The sequence below is a fragment of the Euleptes europaea genome, chromosome 3 (genome assembly GCF_029931775.1).
Source record: "Euleptes europaea isolate rEulEur1 chromosome 3, rEulEur1.hap1, whole genome shotgun sequence".
NCBI lineage: Eukaryota > Metazoa > Chordata > Lepidosauria > Squamata > Sphaerodactylidae > Euleptes > Euleptes europaea.
Window position 1 is genome coordinate 97,405,378 of NC_079314.1, and position 22,711 is coordinate 97,428,088.

Here is a 22,711-nt window from a genome sequence, read left to right on the forward strand (position 1 = left end):
AACATGCAACCCGATCTTACATTTGTTTGCTCGGATGCGAGCGCTTGTGTTTAAAGAGAGGCTTATTCTCCGATTAGTGTGCTTCCAATTGCCGCCTGTAAGCGAATGGTAAACAATCTGCCTCCCTCTGACTCTAGAGGAAGGTCGCTGTTGCCCATATTTGCAAACGGATGGCTATTGTTTACAAAGCTCATGGCCATTTTGTCAATGCTTAGAAGAAGAAGAAGAAGAGGAAGAAAAAATGTTATCTTCTCTCCCCCCCCCCAAAATCGGTTTTCTCTGGGGTGCCCAATGGAAGGGGCCAGCCGTGTTTTCCGATTGGTTTGGTGCGTAGGTCTCCCGCTACAGATGTTAGCGGGAGGAGAGGCAAATGGTGGCGCTGAAGAGGGCTCTTTTGTTGTTGTTGTTGTTAAAGCTCCCCTTGGAAACGCTGCTTTGTTTTGATCTTTCGGCGCTACAGCGCCTGTGCTTCAGAGTTAACTGCCAAAAATACACGGGGTTGGGGGGGGGAGGAGGAGGAGGAGCTCTGGGAGAGTTTGTGTGCTGGCTGCAGCGCAGCGGCGGGGGACGTGTGCAGCAGCGGGATGCAAAGGTTAGAAGAGTCGGAGCCAGTGGATTCTCAAAACTCTGCATGCATGGTGGCTTATTGTTGAGTTTTGAGAATATGGATGGGGAAAAAGTGCATCTAAAGAGTGGCAAATCCACTGCAAAACCTTCCATGAATAAATGTAGGCACTAGATTTATTTATGGAAGGTTTTGCATTGGATTTGCCACTCTTTAGATGCACATTTTCCCCATCTGAATTCTCAAAACTGCATGGTGGCTTATTGTTGAGTTTTGAGAATATGGATGGGGGGAAAGTACATCTAAAGAGTGGCAAATCCACTGCAAAACCTTCCATGAATAAATGTAGGCACTAGATTTATTTATGGAAGGTTTTGCGTTGGATTTGCCACTCTTTAGATGCACATTTTCCCCATCTGAATTCTCAAAACTCTGCTTGGCCGCTTCTTGTTGAGTTTTGAGAATATGGATGGGGGGAAAGTGCATCTATAGAGTGACAAATCCAATGCAAAGCCTTCCATGAATAAATGTGTGTGTACATCCTCTGTGTGTACATCCTCTGGAAGTCCCAGGAATACCAGCGGTGTAAAAATGTATCGTTTGCTTGGAGCAGGGTAGCGGTTCCAGGTAGCCCCTGTGGGGGTTTTCTCTGGAGCAAAGGCTGTTTTATTAAGGTCAACACAACTGTGCGGATTTTGGAGTTGAGCGGGCGGGTTGTTAAAAGGAAGAAGAAGAGTTGGTTGTTATATGCTGACTTTCTCTACCACGTAAGGGAGACTCAAACCGGCTTACAATCACCTTCCCCTCCCCGCAACAGACACCCTGTGAGGTAGGTGGGGCTGGGAGAGCTCTAACAGAGCTGTAACTTGCCCAAGGTCACCCAGCTGGCGTGGGGACACAAATCCAGTGTAGGCGTGGGGAAACAAATCCAGTTCACCAGATTAGCCTCCGCAGCTCATGTGGAGGAGTGGGGAACCAAACCCGGTTCTCCAGATCAGACTCCACCGCTCTTAACCACTACACCGTGCTGGAGAGGGAACAGTTTTTAAAAAACCAAAAAACAACCGGTCTGATGAAGTGTTCTGGACGATTTGAAAATGCCACGGTTTTGAGTCAAAGGTGTTTATGTTGCAGCTGTTTTTGTAATGGGGTAGAAAGCTTGCCCTTGGGCTGAGATGACTGAAATTTATATTTCCGTATGCAGCCCAGAGGTGCTGCATAATTTTATGTGAGTCACCCTAAGCCCGGTCTAGGCTGGGGGGGGGGCAGATTATCAATCTAATTAAATAAATAAAGGTGCATGAAGAACCAAATAAGGAACCAACTCCTGCAATGGGAAATGGGCAACACCCTGATCTCGCAATCCTACCACAAAGTGCATTATTTCTGGCCCAGTGTGCCACACATCAACACAAGCATGTTTCCTCTGAAGTAAGCCCTACTTCCTAAACTGATGGAGCTTTTTCTTTTCCTTCCTTCCTTTTTTTTTGTCTTGTTGCTTCAAATACTCTTGTGCTTCAAATTCTGACATGAAAGCTAGATTGGTTGAGGAAATAATATGAATTGACATTAGAAGCATAGATCTAATCCAGGCTGTTTTTCTGCCTTATTGAAAGCAAGTGTTTTAAAAATGACACTTCCAAGGAGTTAAATTTACACTTCCTATGATCAGCCAGAAGGGCGCTGTACTACATCAAAGTAATTTACGTTTGGTCCTCCAATTAAAAGCATCTTTGTTCCATCTTTCTGGTAGCTGCCTGTGGACCACACTTTTATTTATTTACATTTTTATCCCACCAGTTCGCAAAGAGTTCAGGGCAGTATACGTGGTCTCCACCTCCTCCGTGTTACCCTCACTGCAATTCTTTGAGTAGGTTCAACCAAGTCAGAGGCCTAAGGTCATCCAAACAGCCCATCTGAAATTGCCAGGATTCTACCTTTTCTTTTTTTCTTAGACTGTAAATACAAGGGAAAACTCTCAGCTGTGGAGAGAGAAATGAACTCTGTTTCACCCCGATCGTGCTCCTAAGAACGGTGTCATTTATCATAAACCTAGCTTAAACATAGTCATGAGCTTAAATGCGTCTAAGAATTCCTAGGCTTGGATCCTATGAATGAGTTCTGTGCACATTAGATAGTTTGGGCTGTGGAGCTTCCCGTTCTACTAAAACTATCTAGCACTCATGGAATGTATTTATAGGATCCAAAGACTTCAGTAGCAGAAGAATAAAGGTCTTTAAGCAGATTTGAGATTAGCTCTACAGAGAGCAACGGGCTATTAGCAGACCTAAACTAAAGCAGGCAACATGCTAATCCCGAACTATAATAACACCTATTGGGTCCAAGGCTGCTTGGAATGACAAGAAAAGGGAAGGCACCTAGCTGGTTATGTGGAACAAAGCGATAGAAAGAGAACTTTGAGGGCAGTTTAGTGAATGTTCTCATACCTTGATGACTCAAGGATCAATGAAGACTATGCTTATACTGGGTAGACCACCTTAAGCCTCAGTGAGAAAGGCAGACTATAAGTAACGTAAATATCCCTGTGCACCAACTACGGCCCATAAGTCATATGTCTCTGTGTGTCAGCTATGGTTAGGGTTGCCATGTCCCTCTTTGCCACCGGCAGGAGGTTTTTGGGGAGGCGGAGTTTGGGGAGGGGCTTCAATGCCATAGACTCCAATTGCCAAAGCGGCCATTTTCTCCAGGTGTAGAAATTCTATCAGAACAATAACCTATGCTGAAAATTATGGCTATAACAAGAAACAACAGCACGTGGGCTCTATAAGAAATAACAATTTACTGTGTGAAATTATTTATAATAACCAAGCATTTACACATAAACGTCCAAGAATTAGTATTTGCATCATACAAAATTACCATCCAAGAATTTGTGTTCACTTCATACAAAAAACTTCAGACAGGTAAGACCATATATCAATGAACATAAATGGTTAATTTACCATACACTTCCAAACAGAAAATAATTCTTATGCAACAGCAACACAAAATATTATTCCACAATAAGGTGTCGTGTATGGTAAATTAACCATTTATGTTCATTGATATATGGTCTTACCTGTCTTAAGTTTCTTGCATGAAGTAAATGCAAATTCTTGGTGAATTAACCAATTTATGTTCATTGATATATGGTCTTACCTGTCTGAAGTTTTTTGTATGAAGTGAATACAAATTCTTGGATGGTAATTTTGTATGATGCAAATACTAATTCTTGGACGTTTATGTGTAAATGCTTGGTTATTATAAATAATTTCACACAGTAAATTGTTATTTCTTATAGAGCCCACGTGCTGTTGTTTCTTGTTATTTTCTCCAGGTGAGCTGATCTCTATCGGCTGGAGATAAGTTGTAATAGCAGGAGATCTCCAGCTACTACATGGAAGTTGGCAACCCTAACTGTGGTCATCAGGCAACCATCCGTTGGCTATCCCGCCACTTAGGGTAACCCGTCTGGCATTGACCAGGGCCTGGCCTTTTCCATGTTGGCTCCGGCTCTGTGACATGGGCTCCCTGAAGAGGTGAGAGGAGGCCCCTCCTTGGAGATCATCAGAAGGTGCTGCAAGGCCAGCCTGTTTGCCAGGGCTTTTGAAGGGGTTTCAATAGGCATCTTTTAAGGGGGGGAGGGATTTGTTATTTTATCTTTGGTTTTAGCTGGGGATGTTTTAACTGTTGTTGTAAGCCACCTTGAACCAAGAGGAAAGGCAGGATATAAATGTTTTAATAAAGAAAGTTCTAAGCAGAAAGCCTAAAACTCAACCTTTGCATTGAAAGTTTAAAAAATAAACTAAATAATTCTTGCACCTATCAAGAGCTACTAAAAATGACCTTCTTTCCTTTATCTTCTACCCTCTATCAAATTAATCACAATACATTGGGTAACCTGGACAGAATAAACAGTGCAGTCCTAAACAGAGTTACACCCTTCTAAATCCATGGAATTCAATGAATTAAGAAGGGTATAGCTCTGCTTAGGACTGTACTGAAAGTCTTGTAATGACACATTGGGAAGTTTCTATCTAAGGCTCCGTGCAGCTCCCAGTGTGCAGAAACAATGTGCATAATTTGAACTATAGACAAGACCATGTTATTAGTAAACTGAGATGTGTATGTTATGTCCTGTAAAGAAAATATAGCCTAGTCAGCTGGACCATAACTGACAAAAACCAAATGAGAGTCCTAGCAAATCGATGGACCATGTTAGGCCTTGGAGGACTTATCAAACAGAATTTCCATGAATGGACTTTCAGGTGCTAATTTTGATATTTGTTTATTTACAAGATTTTTATTCCAACTTTCTGTCACATATGGTGGTCAAGGCAGTTTACAAATAGAAATGCATAAATGACAACTTCATGGTGCCACTAAGGACTATGGTTTTTGTCAAATGAAGGACCAACTGAAGGGGTATGGATTTTCTCCATGTTTGTTGACCCCAGTGTGGTAAAAAGTGAGGATGATCCCGTTAATAAAGAGTTAATGTTTGGAAGAGAGGTCGTAAGCACCTTGGTGAGTAGCTGCACTTAAGGCCTCTAGGCCCAAATTGTATAAAATAAATCTGTTGAGTGATTTCATAAGCAGCTGAGATCAGTCCTTTGGGTGTACCTGGAGGGTCTTTCTATGTTCTCATTACAACTCAGTAATATTATTGACTTTGTGGGACTCACTTGAATAAACAGTCACATGGTTTGGAAGGGCTGTTAAGCTGGGGATTCCAGCCTCCAGGTGGGACCTGGGGATCCCCTGGAATAACAGCTCATCTCCAGGCTACAGAGATCAGTTCTCCTGGAGAAAATAGATGCTCTGGAGGGTGATCTAGTTGAGTGCCAGTGGGTCACATCACTGTCGGTAGCAAAGTCACAGGACCTGAGATATGAATCCCATCAGAAGAGGAGCGGGCACTCAGTGGACCATTGGGGCAAGTCAGAAACCATAAGTTGGGGGCTTGGATAGAATACTGATCGGAGGAAGAAGTACCATGGAGTCTGGATCATGGGCAGCCGAGGTCAGGAGCCAAGCGATCCCTCTAAGGCAGAGTTTGAGAAACTGGAAAGAAAAATAGGAACAGACCAAATGGACCGATGCTCAGGCAAGGATCCAGGCATAACGTAAAAATATTTATGTCAGCTTAGTCAAGGGGAGCTAATGGAGTTGGCAGTGCTTGCAAGGTGGAGCCAAAGAGCAAGGGCCCCAAAGAGCATCGTGGCCTTATTTTCCCTTATATAGCCATGACTTATCCTCCACCAGAGGCACCCAAAACATCCAAGTTCAAAGCATGAAACAGCCTGACTCCTAATGATCCATCTGATATCAATCATTGTACAAGAAGAAAGGCAGTCCAAGCAAAGCTAGCATGGAGATGTTGGTGCCTGCTCGGAAATTGTTAACCTGAAATACCAAGTACACTAGGGAAAACCAGAATTCATAAACGGTAGCATTTGAAACCTCAGTGGCTCTCTGTGAGCACATGTACATGGGCTAGATCCAAGCTCTGGGTAATGCAGTTGAATCCACTTAATGGAAGGGCTGTATTCTTTTGGAGAGGATATCAGCATGGCTTCAGTGTTTGTGCCTGGTCATTAATGGATGACTGTAGAGTATATGTTCCAAATTAATTTTGTTTACTGAAGTTAACAATGGCATTGTCATAAAATTGCAACAATAAAATCTAAACCATCACTGAAATTCCTTCGGTACAAACAAGGCAGCTCCTGTTCAGTGGGTGTGGTACACAATGGAATTGTGCATTTTGCAAACAAATCTGTTTTCTTTTGTCTGTCCCAGTCTGCAGAATTGCCAAGCAAGGACCTTAAATGCACAGAACATTGGAAGTGCAACCTCCAGTAAGTTGCATCGGATCCTGTATGTGGGAGAATTCCTGAGCAGGTACGGGCTGAAAAGAATGGGCAAGGCTATCCAAAATGTAGTGTGGTCTCCAATTTACCATGGTTTACTGTACCCATTGAAGTGTGGTGCTATTTTATCCTATGATCTGTGTATGTAGGTGTGTGCCTCTCCCTCTTTCTGCTTAAAATAGCTCTCACAACAACTCTTTGGAACACTATGTCTATGCTGGTGATAGCATTTCACTGCCCCTTCTAAAGGAAGAGTGTAATGCTAGGGAGAATGAAGCTATGTTTTTGGACGCTGGTTTTTGTCCCCTGTTATCTGACCTAAATTGTGCTCAGGAAATGTTTATCAGGCTGAGTAAAGCATGTAGAGACCTCTTTGTAGTGGTTCTGCAGATCCTTCCTTTTATCCACGTGGCAAATATGAATGGACTGCATTATGGAAGCTGTCCAGTGCTGGCCTTGGTAGTAGATTAGAATCTGATACTCCACATATTGGCATTACAGGTTGTTTGAATTATCTCTGGAAAGAATCTTGCTGACTGGAAAGAATCTTGCTGACATCTACCATTGTAAAGTGACACCGGTAGGAACCTTGGGATAACTATGCCCCCCCCAAAAGGAATACTAGTCTTGGCAGTTTGTGTTCTGCTGTATGCATATGCATGGAAGGGATGAGTGAAGGCTGAGGACTTTGACTTCCAGACTCAGTCGTGTTAGACCCAGCGTGGTGCTTCCACAGGTGCAAGGACTTCTGCCTGCAGGGCACAGCTTTGGGGGCTCCTACCTCCTTGTAGCAGCCTGAAATCCTATTCCTGAGGGGGTCCTCTGCCCCCCAGGACAGAATGGGAGACATTTGGGGCTGCTGCTGGAGAGGGATCCATGAAAGTTTCTGCCCATGGATGGAAGTCCTTGCAACTACAGAGAAACTGTGCTGGATCCATCCTTCTGTATAAGCCTGTGCAGTCAGGAACTGGAACCAGCTGTTCAGTGTGATAACAACCATGCCCCATCCAATTGGCCTCTGTATCCTTGGCTTGGTTCTTACAAACAGCAGGTGAGGTGGTAAACCTCTACCTAGATTATACCGTTTTAGGTTGTAAAATGGACCTCCTGTGATGGAAGGGTCTTCCATGGAAAAGAGAAACATTCCTAGACATAGAAATTCTTCTTCCTTTTCTCACACAAGGTAATGAGTTGCCTGTGTGTTGTCTACATTCTACGTTTCATGTGAACCCCCACACACAGCCTGAGGTGGTACAGTCCAGGCACAGATCTGCCACCTCATATACTGTTTGAGAACCAAACTTTGCTCTGTCAAAACTGTTTGACATGAACAGGCGAATGTGTCACTGTTGCTATGACTGCCCAATAATTTAATGAGTTTCTCGTTGTCATAATGACAGTGAATCACAATGTCAGTTTGCAACTGCGCTGATGTGCTTATGTCACAAACCCAAATGGACCAAGCTTAAGGTTGCCAACTCCAGGTTAGGAAATTCCTGGAGATTTGGAGGCAGAGCCTGGGGAGGGTGGAGTCTGGGAAGAAGGGGGAACTATAGAGTCTACCCTTTTCTCCAAGGGAATCGATCTCTACAATCTGGAGATCAGATGTAATTCTAGGAGAACTCCAGGACCCACACGGAGTTTGGCAACCTTAGCCAAATTGTGGATCTCATTGTTCAGTAATTCTTTATGCTTTGAGATTTTTTTTTAAGGCTTGTTTGTATGTGTTGGGGTGGGTGCGTTTAAGAATCTGAATGTTGGCATCTACTCCATACTTTGGTACACATCTTAGAGTTGTGAAACAAAATATACTTATCACATTCTATAATACTGGGGTGTGTAAGGAATTGCAGGAATAAGAGAGGAAAATCAGCGGTTGGGTATCTCCTCCCAAAAGGCAGTAGTGAAAAACTGTTTAATTTTGGACTGTGGAAACAGTTTTCTGCTCACCTAGACTTTAACAGTCTAGCATTGTATCAAAATTACCCCAACAACTGAGGTCAGAAGCAAAGCAAATGGGGAGCTTCTCATCTGAACCTGAGCAGTGCAATGTAGTGTGAACCAAATTCCCTTTAGTGCTCTTTCAGCTTTGAGTTATTTGGTGCCCCTTCAAGTTTAGAGCATCCGGTTGGGGATGGGGAATTAAGATGGGGGGGGGGAACATGCCTCATTGTGCCTATCCTTGGTCATTATGCCCCCTTCCAGGATACTTAAAACTGTTAGGAGCTTCAGCATGCCAATTTCCTTTCCACTCAGAGTTCAGTTTTTTGCCTTCTTAAATGGATGCTGGACTGCTGTCACTAATATGATTACTAATATGGGCATGCACAGTGCTTATCTGTTATTTGGTAGAGCATCTGCTTGGTATGCAGAAGTTCCCAAGTTCATCTCCAGTTAAAAGAACCAGGTAACGGGATGTGAAAGACCCCTACCTGAAACCCCAGAGAACTACTTGCAGTCTGAGTAGATAATAGTGACTTTGATGAACCAACGTTCTGATTTAGCGAATAAGGTAGCTTCATATGTTCACGTGAGTCCCCTCAGAATCCCTTCCCTTGTCCTACTGATTGGGTCGTCATCTTTGCTATTAGAGGGATGATACGGCAATCTGCAAGGAGTTGTGGAAAGAGGAGGGATGCATTAGCAGAATAAAGTATTAGGAAATTGGTTCTTGTAGGTTATCTAGGCTGTGTGACAGTGGTCTTGGTATTTTCTTTCCTGACGTTTCGCCAGCAGCTGTGGCAGGCATCTTCAGAGGAGTAACACTGAAGGACAGTGTCTCTCCAGTGTTACTCCTTCAGTTACTCCTTCAGTTACTCTTCAGTGTTACTCCTCTGAAGATGCCTGCCACAGCTGCTGGCGAAACGTCAGTAAAGAAAATACCAAGACCACGGTCACACAGCCCAGATAACCTACAAGAACCAATGAACTCTGACCGTGAAAGCCTTCGACAATATATTAGGAAATTCCCCCTCATTGGTAGTGTAATAATGCCAAATTTCTCGATTCTGAGCTAGAGGAATAGTTATCTGCTTGCTTACCTGGACTTGAACTCAGGTGAACAAGAGACTACAAGTGTAGCCCTGAACCTGAGCTGTCCAATACGGAAAGGGGTATTTTTACCTCCCCCCCCCCGTCTCTATGGGTGAGCTCCTTCTGTTCCCCTGTTGGCAGTAGCGAGAATAAATGAAGGTTCCTTAAAGTGAGGGACATCTGGCAAATTTCTGTCTTGTAAGCAAGAGATCTAACTTTGACTTCTGGCACCTGATGCAAGATTAAATTCGTTGGCTCGCAGCCACGACATACTTGGAGTATCTGCAGTATGATAATCTAAATTCCACGGGGAGCTCCAAATGAGATGGAATAATCACTTCCTGTCCTACACGAGTTGCAGGGCTAGACTTTTAGTCATCTGCACTACACTGGAATTAACTGCTCTTCAGGAAGAAGGAAATTATCTCGCCGCATTTAAGTCCTGACAGGTGTAAACTTGAACACATGAAGCTGCCTTATACTGTGTCAGACCCTTGCTCTAGCAGTTTTGTCTCTTCAGACTGACAGCAGTTCTTTAGGGTCTCAGGTAGGGGTCTTTCTCATCTCCCGCTAACTGGCCCCTTTAACTGGAGATGCCAGGGACTGAACCTGGGACCTTCAGCATGCAAAGTAGAGGGTCTGCTGCTGAGCCACATTGTTTCCTAATACTACTTTAAACGTAGTAGCAGCTGCTCTTTAAAACGGCTGGCCTTCCAAGAATGAGAGCTGGTGTTGTGTAATGGCTCAGAATGAAAACTATGAAGCCCTGAGTTCTAATCTCACTGGGTGGCCTTCAACAAACCCCACCTCACTCCCACCTCCCATTTTTACAGAGCTGCTGCAAAGATTGTTACAATAATGCAACCCTCTGAAATGCTCTAGAAATGCTAAATATTGAATCTAATCATTTCTGCTTTTTTTTTAATTGTAGGAAAACGGCGTCAGTTTCTGCACAATTGTGAGACGGTCATTCAGTAACTTTAGGTAGGTTGCTATAAACCTTTGAATGATCCTCAGTGACAAAATGTTTGGCTTTTCTTCCCTTCCAAGAGCTAATGACATCCTCAGAGTCATGACTCTCGTGACTAGCAGACCCAGAGAACCTTCTTAACAACCCCCTGGAAGCCAGGTTCCTGCTTGTCTGACAATGCTTTTAGTCACAGAATCAAGCACAAGTACAATCCTATGCAGAATTACTCTTTAAGTAGATTCAGCGTGACTTACTTCCTAGTAAGTCTGTTTAGGCTTTGCAGCCTTACACTGCTCATGATTGCACTTGTAGTCACTTAAAATATTTGTAGCTAAATCACAGTGCCACCCAAAATTCACACAGGCTACAGAGTGAATTGCCTTACAGGTGAATGTGTATGCAAATCACATATTAGATCATCACTGAGTCCTGCTCTTCTCCTTGGGCTTCTGATGAGCTATATATAAGAACAGGTTTTGAAGTGTTACATATAGCTTATATGTGTACCGTCCAAAATATGTTCATGAACATTATCAAAAACGATTGCAAAACTGCTCTGTGGTTGGGGGAAGGAACTATGCTGTTGTTGATAGGGGAGCCGATCAATAGGAGTCTACTAAAGGTGGCTTTTTCCAAGACACTGGAAACTGACAGAATCATTTCTCCCCCCACCCCCAATGTGTAAGCAACTGTTCTTTCAAATCCCCTCTGCCATACTTAAAACATTAAAGCAGTCTTCTCCTTTAATCAGTTAAAAATAAGGAAGTTTAAAGATGGGTAATTTGGAGGAGCTTCAGTGTCAAAAGCTGGCGTGTTTCTTCAACAGAGTTTGCAGATTTAAGGCCACCTTTCATCCTATACTTCAGAAGTGAGGGACTAAATCTCAGCCATTGGCTTTCCTTTGGCTTTCTTCATCTTTCCAAGTAATTAACCAAAGTAACTGTCATTCTTGTTTACCTCACATAAGCAAAGCATCTCTACCTGAATACAATACAATAATGCCTAGCGTTCTGTATCTGCACAGCTGTAGGAAAATGCCCGTTAACCCATCTCTGTGTCAGCAAGAGAATGAAAACATGCATGTCTTCTGACTCCTCCCCAACATGATATAACATGCTCCCCACTTTTCGATGGGGTTCAGCTGACCATTGCCAACTCATTTAAGAGCCTCAGGGTTATACTAGACCCAATATTATTGCTGGAGAAGCAAATTAATGCCATTGCAAAGAAGACTTTTTTCCAACTCAACCTAGCTCAAAAAATGGCCCTTGCCTTGATATGGCTTATCTGGCCACCTGGATCCATGCCATGGTGACATCAAGACTAGACTACTGTAATGCACTGTACGTTGGTCTCCTCTGAAAATCAATTTGGGAACTCCAGCTGCCGCAGAATATAGGTTTTTAGCTGTAGAACCAGGGATTACTAATAATTACAGACTTCCTCTTTATACTGGGGGGTGAAGGTTCCTAAGAAGGCCTCTAAGCACTATGCAGAACAAGCCAATTTGTAGTTTCTAGCTATAAAAACCTAATATCAAGCATGCCAAGCAATTTGATTGCCTGATGCAACTGCAGCTTAAAAAAATGAAATCAGATAAATGGAATATACAGTTGGCCAGCCTTCCTTATTTATATTTTGTATTGCATGGGTGCTTTTTCCATATCGCTTGTTTGATTTTTTTAAAAGTGACTTTTAGAAAATAGACTGGTTTAGATGACTCGGCTGGTCTTTTCAGGTTCTGCATACTCTGGTCAGCAAAGGTTGACCCACGATGCCTCTCAATGATGAGCAGAACAGCGACAGCGACTCATCAAGGTTGTCCGAAAGTGCAGCTTCTTCCAGTGATTCCGAATATTCAAGGCAAAGTTTTACCAGTGACTCTTCAAGCAAGCCCAGCTCCCCAGCTTGTAAGCAAGCATGAATCACTTGCACATAGTGTGAGATGCGTAACTTAAAGTCAGAGGTTTTTGCAGAGTTGGCAGTTAATTGTGCTTGATAAACCCTGGGGTCCGTTGGAAGTCCACTAGTATTCTTCAGTGAAAAGATTAAGAGTGGGCAAGCTTCCTTGAAAGCCATTACTACCAATGTTTTCCTGCAGTGTCCATCTGCAGGAGAGTACTGAGTGTGTTCTAGGATTTGTTCATTTGAAGAGCTGGACATATACTGACTGTACATCCCAGAAAATACTCCCAAATCCTCTCCACTGCACTTGGTGTCCCATGGCAATTACACAGAAGCAAACAAGTTCAACCATAACGAACAAACCATGGTTTGTTTGTTGAGAGAACAAGTCTCTGGTTCCCATGTTTCCTCCTCCCCTTGTGTGTGCCAGTGAAAAACTTTCTGGCTTCCAAGAAATAGGACTGAACCTTGTTGTGGAATCCTAGTTCATAGCAGGACAACAAACTACAGTTTGTAGTTTTGTTCAATTTCTACTTAATGACAAACTGGTTTCTCAGAAGCCAGGCAGTCCTCACTATCACAGCTGTACACCAAAGAATGTGGAAGTCTGCAAGGCCAAGGGGACAATCTCATATCTAACAAACCATTGTTAGTTATTCGATTAGAACATTTCTATGCTGCCTTTCCAAACAACCAGCTTATGATCGCTTACAAAACTGTACCTGTAAAAAAATAAATCTGCCTATAGTTTTAAAATTGAATTATTAACAGTCCAGTCTCATAAAGCAATTCTCAGCCTAGAAACAAACTAATAAAAACATATTTAAAAGCCTGGGTAAAAAGAAATGTCTTGTTCTGGCACCTAAAAGACAGTAAGGCCCTTGAATGGTCTGACAAGTGCACTTTTTTGCCCCAGATTTGATTTTCTGGCAGCTCTGCTTAGGAGGGCCCATTAAGAAATAAAATTATGGATGTTTAGTTTTCACATCTCTTGTTTTCATCTCAGTCTGATATGCATTTCTTCCCTTTATTCCAGCAACAAGCCCTCCCAATGTGGTAACATTTGACGAAATGATGGCAGCGGCAAGAAACTTGTCCGACCTGACTCTGGCTCATGAAATTGCCGTAAATGAGAATTTTCATTTGCAGCGCGTTAAGCTCCCACAGAATAGGTAATCTAGAAGCTCTTAAAAACCACAGCTTAAAATTCAGATGCTGCTCATGCAGGAGCTGTCTTTTAAATAAATTTTAGCAAGCCGCAGATGACTTGCATTGGGAAGGGAGTCCTAAAGGGGAAATAGCTCTGCTGCTGGTAACCATCAGTCTAGCTTCTAAAGGGCCATGTCATAATATGATCTATGCACATGAGAAAAGGGAGGTTGCAAGGAAAAATTTGTTCTTTGATATTCTCTTGATTGTTTCAACATAATTATAAGCAGTGCCTTCCTCTCTTTAACCCTCCCAGCCTATTTTACTGATTTATCAAATTTTGAGCGTGGATCTTGCAGTTAATAACCATTTGGTGCTTTTCCACAAGCAAAGAGCTCGAATTTTTGTGACGGTTTCTTCTTCTCAGTTCTTTATAGTTTGTGGGTTTCCCCCCCCCCTCCTATAGTTTGCCTGGAAGGGTGAAACAAATTGTACACAAAGCATTCTGGGATCGTTTGGAGGAAGACCTCAATGAAGATCCTCCTGAATATGAGCACGCTATCAAGCTGTTTGAAGAAATTAAAGAGGCAAGTCTAGCCTTTGATTTCGGTGTCTCTTCACCTGTGCCACGTTTATAGTCTGGCTTTGGCCGGGGGAGGGCGGGTTAGAAATATAATAAAATAATATATAAGTAATAAATATTGTCGAAGGCTTTCACGGTCAGAGTTCATTGGTTCTTGTAGGTTATCCGGGCTGTGTAACCGTGGTCTTGGAATTTTCTTTCCTGACGTTTCGCCAGCAACTGTGGCAGGCATCTTCAGAGTAGTAACACTGAAGGACAGTGTCTCCTGTCTCCTGTCCTTCAGTGTTACTACTCTGAAGATGCCTGCCACAGTTGCTGGCGAAACGTCAGGAAAGAAAATTCCAAGACCACGGTTACACAGCCCGGATAACCTACAAGAACCAATATAAGTAATAGTTTTACTAATCTTGCCCTAGCCCTATAATTAAAGCGGTGTTGCCACACCCCTGTTCTAAATCTCTGGAGTGCACAGCCTAGAAAGTCTGTATCGCAGGACAAAACAAATGATGAAAACTGAAGCGATATACTCTAAGGCACAATAATGTTTATTTTTAAGTAAACTGGCTCTTTTACTCACCAACAGGTGTGTGCCTGTTTTACATCCAAATGTAGTTTCTATATGATGCCAATTATTTTAAAGGACAGTGTTTGCGTAGGGTGACTCTAAGATTGCCAGCACCCCCGTGGGAGGGGATTCCCCCACCTCTCATTACCCCCACTGCTCAAAGGAGTAGTGGGAGGTGGGGAAATGGCTGGCAGGCTGCCCAACAATATGATGTCACTTCTGGGAGAAACCAGGAAGTGATGGCACACTACTTTCTAGGAATTGCCGGGAACACTATAGTTTTTCCAGAGTTTCTGGCAATTTCTAGAGAGGACCGATGGGTTTTCCTGGAAGTGACATCACACCTGGAAGTGACATCACACCGTTGCCAGTGGCTCCCCCCCCCCCCCGCCGCCGCCGCTGTCCTACTGGTTGCCAGGCATGTATCCCAGATACAAAGGTAGACAGGGACTGGTGGGTGCAGCTTCTCATGTAAGTAGGAGACAAACCAGCCCTAATGGAATTCCCATTTTTTTTTACATGATACCACTGAAAGAACAGAAGGTCTGATCTTTCTTGCAAGTGGTCACTGTACATGTTATATCAGAAATTACAGTTGTGGGCCGTTAGCTGTGACTGATAGATCTTAACTGGCTTGTGTTTTGTTTTGCTTTTCACTTTTAACATTGCAGATTCTTCTTTCGTTTCTGAACCCTGGTGCAAACAGGATGCGAAGCCAAATCTGTGAGGTCCTCGATGCAGACCTCATAAGGCAGCAGGCCCAGCATGACGCGGTTGACATCCAGGGCCTTGCAAACTATGTCATTAGCACAATGGGGAAACTTTGTGCTCCAGTAAGAGATAATGATGTAAACCAGTTAAAAGCCACTGGGAATATTGTAGCCTTATTGAGGTTGGTGTGTAATTGCTTTCTTTAAATGCTGTTCCATCGCTTTACAGCATTCCCTCCCCAAAGCCAAAGAATTACTTAAATACTTTGATTTTTAAATAAGCTATTTGAATTGCTCTAGGACGAAATTGTAAATCAGCTTATTATGTTTCTATCCCTCCCTTTTGCCAAAGAGATCAAATTGGTATATATAGTTTCCCCCTCCATTTTATCTTCACAACAGCCCTCTGAGGTAGGTTAGGCTGAAGGTGACTGGCTCAGGGTGAGTTTCATGGAAGGTTGGGAATTTGAACCTGGCTGCTGTTCTAACCACTATGCCACACACCTATGAGCTTATTTATTTATTATATTTACTTCATTTATAACTTGCATTTCTTCCTAGTGAAGGCCCAGAGCAAATTATATAGTTATCCTTGCCTCCGTTATATCCTCACAACTAACCTGTGAGGAAGGTTAGGATAAGAGTGTGTGACTGACCCAAGGTTACCCAACAAGCTTCCATGGCCAATTCAAACGTGGTTCTCCCAGATCCTAGTCCACCTCTCTACCCAGTACAACACACTGGCTCAGTGCATCCAGACCTGCACTTTGGTTGGATTTTGTTTTTTTTCTACAAATCTGTTCTCACAGAGTGAGGAGAACTGGGTTCATATCCCACTCAGTTATGAAGCTCACCTTGTGACTGTTGACCAGCCATTCTCTCAGCCTATCCCACTTCACAGGGTTGTTGTGAGGATACCCAGAGATAGGGAGAACCATATGTGTCCCCAAGCAGCATCTTTCTTGGCCCCCTGGGCCATGGTGGCAGGGGCCTAGAATTTTGTACCCTTGCCCCCCCCCCAAAGTCCTTGGCCCACTTCTCCTCTTCCATTACTTAGGGGTGGGTTATCATATTGCCGATACAGAATTTGGCTTTGCATTAATATAATGCTAAATAGAACATCCACCCATTATAAGTCATCCCGTGCTATAATCATATCTTGTGGGTAAGGTTGGTATGTTACTGCTGTCAGAAGAATGCAGGCATTGCCATGGAGTAATCTCTCTGCACTAGGAGTAGCCTTTCAGGATCTGTATCCCAGCACTACTTTCTGGAATGATGTAAAACATGATGTGGAAGGTAACTTTTGTCTCCAGGTGATTTCAGTAGGTCTTAGCTGCTTTGCATGCTGTTATGTTATGGTTTTCCCCTTAGTAATCAGTGGAGACAATTCTGTGTTTTGTGAACGTTTAACATAAGATCATAGAATCATAGAGTTGGAAGGGAACATCAAGGTCATCTAGTCCAACCCCCTGCACAATACAGGAAATTCATAGCTACTTCCCCCCCCCCACACACACACACACACACACAGTGACCCCTTACTCCACACCCAAAAGATGGCCAAAAAAAAATCCCCTCCAGGATCCTTGGCCAATCTGGCCTGGAGGAAAAAATGCTTCCTGACCCCAAAGTGGCGATTGGAATTACCCTGGGCATAAATGTATGCTGTATTGCTTAATGAGGCATACAAGTGCATGAATCATCAAAGAAGTTCTAATAATAGTTGTTCTACAGTGCCAGATTTTAACTTGAGGGTGGGGCAGTTGTCTTTTTCCTAAAGTGAATTGCTGGGGGACTGAGATAAGTGTGTAGATCTGTCTACTGTGTGGTCAAAAGAGGGCTGCTATTCAGTGGTATGTAAAGAGATTTCTTCCATGATGCACACTGCAGACTTGTTTCTATCCTTTCAGGCAAATATTCCATGTTCTGGATCTCATGATGACGGATATGGTTAATTTTATTATTCAGAGTCTTAGACCTCACCTTCAGCACAACTTGGTGGATTATGAACGAGCAAAGTTCCAGGAAATACTTGAAGAAACACCAAGTATGTTCTTTGTTGACATAGGAGGGTGTAGCCAGTGACCTGGGAATGCAGGTAGATGCCTTGGGGCCTGTAGCTTAGGAGAGGCTCAAGAAGGGGTTTGCATCTTCGTCCTCCTTACTGGGGGTCTGATTAGATGATATGTTAAATGCAAATTGCATTGGGGGAAACTGCAACCCAACTCATGTTTAATATGCCCTCAAAGCTCATGTGGGGATAGAATCAGCTCTGGGGCAGTTCTCCAGGTTAGAGTCCACCACTCTTAACCACTACACCACAGCCCTCCCTGCCCCACAGCCCTTTTCTGGTAGCGAAAGGATGGAAGGGAGGGAGTGATGAAGCTCCTCCTGCATGGGAAGCCAACTTGCTCTGAAAGCAGTTGCATGTATTGCAAACTAGCAACAGCAAGGAGGGAGATGAGAGATGAGCACAAGTGAAATCACATTTTCTTTTCTTGAGGCTCCAGTGTTCCATTTATTGAGGAACTTACCAGAGGGTGTCGTGGTGGTAGAACCTGCACCATCAGCGCCTGCATCACAAAACATCCAGTGCTCTTTCTGCAGCAGATGCAGCCCACACCGCAGTAGTGTGATGGCATCTCAGCACAACGTGTGCAATATTGCAACCACTCCCCCATGATGTGATTGTGGCCAAAAAACTCTGCAGCTTTTCCCAACTGTTGTGTTTCACCTCCCTTTTGCCATGAGGTTGCCCTATACCCCACAGGGCTATTTGCTCAAATGTGCAGTAATTCCTGTAGCAAGCAAAACAGTTAATGGAAGTTTCTCCACTGTCTTGGACTGTTTAGGTGCCCTGGACCTGACGACAGAATGGATAAGGGAATCTATACAGGATGAACTGTCTTCTGTTTCCTGTGAAGCATCTTCATCCTCTGGTGCTGGTGGGATCTCAAAACCAAATCTGAGCCCTACTCTGGTGCTAACCAACAGCTTCTTGAAATTATTGAAATGGGATTATCAGAAAAAGATAATTCCTGAGGTAAAATGTGAATACTATTCACTGTGCAAGGGCTTAAAAAACCTTTCCCCCTTAGTACAATACTCTCTCAGTAGTCCGCCCCCATGTAATGAAAGTAACATTGCTTGCAGGTAAGATTCTTTGCCACTTATTTTATTAGTATTTTTATTTAGGGAATGTATATGTTGCCTCTCCAGAATCATACTCCCACTTCTGAGGGAGAAGTAAAGTAGCTTAATAATAATCTTTCTCATTATACATCTAGTTCAACTGCTAAAGACATAGAGTAAAAATTGTTTAAATTCCTGAACATACATGGACATGAGGAAGTGAGAGTGATTATGTGTCTATAGTCATGTCACAGGTCCTATCCAATAGCAGCCTATGACACTCTCTCAATCTTTTTGTAGACTGTATGTGTCTTCTTGTGTTGACTGTCACTGACTAATGAAAATGTTGTGTTCTTCTATGTTAGCTGGGGTTTTTAAATTTTGTTGTATGATAATTATGTATACCTTGAATTTGATAAGTCATTATTTGTATCAAATAAGAGATATATTTGTCCATGTGTCTGTCCATTTGGGGGGATTTTTTTTTTTTTAATAGAAAATGGTGTATTCAACATGGAGTAAACGCCTGTCCTATCCCCTTCTTATTTTACTGAGTTCTATTGTTTGAAACACATTTTTCCTAGTCTGGCTCGGATTTAAAAAAACAAACAAGCAGATCTAGAAAAAAAGTTCTTAAAGCAGTGGAATGGGGTGAGATGAGGCATGAACAGGGAGTTGGATTTAGCTCCACAGATCCCCCCATTCCCTTTTAAAAAACATACATTCATACACGTGCTTTACCCACAAATGTATGAACATATGAAATAAATGCATGTGGATCCATTTAACTGAGGTTAGCCCTTAGTTACGGATGAAACACCTGTCTCTCTTACCTGCTGTGTTTGCTTTCTCTCATCAAAGCTGATGGAAGCCATTAATTTTTATTTGAGAAAACATGGTACATACAGTTGAGATGAGATGTTGTACAGTGCTCAGAAAAACTGGAAACAAATTCTGAATCTTTATGCCAAACATCAGAATGTAAATATTATAGCACAGGCTTTTTGAATATTGTACAATTCTTGGTAGCTATATTCCACGGAGACTATTTTTTTTTTCTGACTGAACGAACTTATTTGAGAGAATATCTCATCAGAATTGGTCTCCTAGTAAAAACACATTTTTAATGTTAAATTGTACCAGACGTTTGATTGCTGTAGTAATGACACATCCTTTTCTAAACAATTGTTCCAGACACTGGTGACAGATGAAGGCCGCCTTCAGGAACTGTCAGAGAAACTGAATCAGTTGAAGGTTGTGGCTTGTGTTTCTCTCATAACAAGCAACATGGTGGGTACAGCTATTGAAGGAATTCCAGATTTTGAAGACAGACAAAAGAGGATTTTGTTCATCCTGCTTGATGGAATGAATAAGAAGTAAGTGGTGGTGGTGTTTTTAAGAAAAGGAAACTAGCAATAGGTGGACTTGAGTGTGGGGTGTGTTCTAAAATTAATTATAAATGTCCTGACAGGGACTTGTGTGGGATCAGTGTGGATTCCTGTGAGAATGTCTTGCTTTTCCCAAAGACTGTCCTCACACATTCCATTTTCTACTTCAGTGGTAAAGCAGGAGGAGGAGGGACTCAGTGGTAGAACATCTGCTTGACATGCAGAAGGTCCCAGGTTCAATCCCCAGCATCTCCAGTTAAAGGGACTGGGCAAAGTAGGTGATTTGAAAGACCTCTACCTGAGACCCTGGAGAGCCGCTGCCAGTCTGAGTAGACAATACTGACTTTGATGGACCAAGGGTCTGATTCAGTTTAAGGCAGCTTCATGTGTTCATGAGGATGGAAGGCTGCTGTCTAAACTCTACATAAATTATGTGAATTGCTTTAAACATAAGTAACCAAAGAGATTTTTGCAGTTTCTTTCCACTTTAACACAACTAGTCTTAACACGACTATAACATACCTGACTGAGTTAATGTTATTTCTGGGTTGTTGTTTTTTGCAGGACCTTTGATTTGAAAGAAGCTCTTACTGCCATAGGTCTTCAGACATGTAGTGAAATAAACCAGTCATTAACTGAGAGGGGTTTCCCGCCACTAAATAAAGAAGTTCATGAAAATTTAGTGGGTCAGATCTGCAACATCATAGAGGAAGATAATGCAATCAGCTCCTTAATTGGTTAGTAATGTAACTCTTGGACTATGGGAGTCTTACTGATTAATGCTATACTTAAATTTACTTGGTGCTTATAAAATAAAATCTTCCAGTCATGATAGCATGGGTCCTCAACATGGTGCCCTTGGGTGCCATGGTGCCCACTGACTGGGGTTGAATTGGCTGCTGCTGTTACCAGTTGCCTAGCAACCACAAGATCCCCTCTTTAGACACTTCCCTGTCTGATGTAGGCCACTGCATTCCTCACCCCCCCATTATTTCCTACTAATGATGAAGAGAATGGAGAGGATGCCATTTTGGACTTCAAGGTGAGATGGATTCTGAGTAGGGTTGCCAGGTCCCTCCTGGCAACCAGCGAAAGCTTCGTTGGGATGGCGATCCGTGTGCCTGGCATGATGACCATAGAATTTTGGGGGGAGAGTACTAGAGCGTCCCTAGCACGATGTCGGCACTTCCGGGTAATCCTGGAAGTGACATCATCAAGCTCGGCACGTGGATTCCTCCCCCACTTCAGCTGGCCTGCTTCCACCTGCTGACCAGCTAAGGATTGGCAGGCAGCCCGGTCAATTGCCTGTCAATACCGGGAAAATGGGAACCCTAATTCTGAGAGAGGAAGAAGCAAGATTCAAGTATGTGTTCCTGGGTATATTCAAGATTAATCAGTATTAAAAATGTAACTTCTAGATTATGTGTAACTGCCTTCTAACTCTTTTGTGAGAGCCAGCGTGGTGTAGTGGTTAAGAGTGGTGGACTCTAATTTGGAGAATCGGGTTGGTTTCCCCACTCCTCCACATGAAACCTGCTAGGTGACCTTGGACTAGACACAGCTCTCTGAACTCTCAGCCCCACCTACCTCACAAGGTGTCTGTTGTGGGGAAGGGAAGGCAATTGTAAGCCGCTTTGAGGTCCCTTAAAGGTTGAGAAGAGCAGGGTATAAAAACCAGCTGTTCTTCTAAATAGTGCATTGGTTGGCTGGGGCAGATGTGGTGATACAGGCTCAATAAAGGAAAGATCTGACAGCAATCTGGCATCCTAAGGCTTGGCTGCCTTTGCATCCAGATGCCTAATCTGATTAGTACAGTGTTAAAACATTGATCCTGGGGGAGATCTACATGTGAATGTTAAAACCAGCTTTAAATTGGGCTTTACAGAAAATGCAGAAACCTTCTGCAAGCCCCATAGCACTAGGGTTGCCAACTTCCAGGTAGGGCCTGGAGTTCTCCCAGAATTACAGTTCATCTCCAAACTACAGAAATTGGTTCCTCTGGAGGAAATGGCGACTTCAGAGGGTTGACGGTATGTGGTACAATAAAGTCTAGGAGAAATGGAAGTCCTACAGTGACATTCCATGCCCACTGAGCTCACTCCCTTCCCCAAACTCTGCTCTCCCCAGGCACTAGCCCCAAATCTCCAGGAATTTCCCAAGAGAGAGCTGGCAACCCTATGTGGCACAGCAGAACACATTAAACCCCCAAACTCAAAAGCATCAGAAGAAAAAAGGAAGATGAAATATCAGGACTCACAAAGAACAACACTTCATTTGTATTTAGAACTTGATAGTCCCTGGGCTGAAAGACACAAGGGAAAGTTAGTTTGACCTGTTGTGGTGTTATCAGTGCTGATTGATTATACATTTATTTTGTTGTTGTTGTTTTAAATTATTTCTTGGTTGACTTTGGTAAAAAGGCAGGATATACATAATTTGAATTACAATGCAATTTTCCTTCATCCCTTGTCCAGATAAGCGAATTCAGCTGTACATGAGAAGCTTGCTTGCCTCTCCATGCTTTGAGAAGTCGATGCCCACAATTCCAGGAGGCCTTGCTGTGATTCAGACTGAGGTGGAGAGCATTGGATCTCAGTTTGCCAACATTGTCAACCTTAATAAACAGGTGTATGGACCGTTCTATGCAAATATCTTTCGAAAACTGCTTTTCAACGAGCCAGTAACGAGTATAGCAGAAGCTGTCTCTTCTAAGAATTGAAATATGTAAATCCTCTTCCCCCTTCACAGTGTTTATATAGTGGTGATTTATTCTTCTGAATGTGCATAGCTTCAAGCGATGATTGGTAATGAGAGAGAAATGTGTATGTCTAATGA

At 42.9% G+C, this 22,711-nt stretch overlaps 1 protein-coding gene across 1 annotated transcript; it reads left to right on the top strand.

Moving 5' to 3' along the window:
- Positions 1-6,381: 6,381 nt before the first annotated feature.
- Positions 6,382-22,600, top strand: TCP11L2 (t-complex 11 like 2). Its single transcript, XM_056846745.1, has 10 exons — positions 6,382-6,469; positions 12,180-12,351; positions 13,383-13,518; positions 13,962-14,082; positions 15,315-15,535; positions 17,267-17,403; positions 18,209-18,399; positions 19,683-19,864; positions 20,441-20,613; positions 22,351-22,600. Exons 2-10 carry the CDS (start codon positions 12,216-12,218, stop codon positions 22,593-22,595), a joined length of 1,542 nt encoding a protein of 513 aa, XP_056702723.1. The 5' UTR covers positions 6,382-6,469; positions 12,180-12,215; the 3' UTR covers positions 22,596-22,600.
- Positions 22,601-22,711: the final 111 nt, after the last annotated feature.

Excerpts from the sequence above, each read along its gene's own strand:
- TCP11L2 (XM_056846745.1), top strand. The coding sequence starts at position 12,216 with ATGCCTCTCAATGATGAGCAGAACAGCGACAGCGACTCATCAAGGTTG. Across the intron at positions 12,352-13,382 it reads CAAGCCCAGCTCCCCAGCTT|CAACAAGCCCTCCCAATGTG; the intron begins GTAAGCAAGCAT and ends CCTTTATTCCAG. Across the intron at positions 14,083-15,314 it reads TGTTTGAAGAAATTAAAGAG|ATTCTTCTTTCGTTTCTGAA; the intron begins GCAAGTCTAGCC and ends TTAACATTGCAG.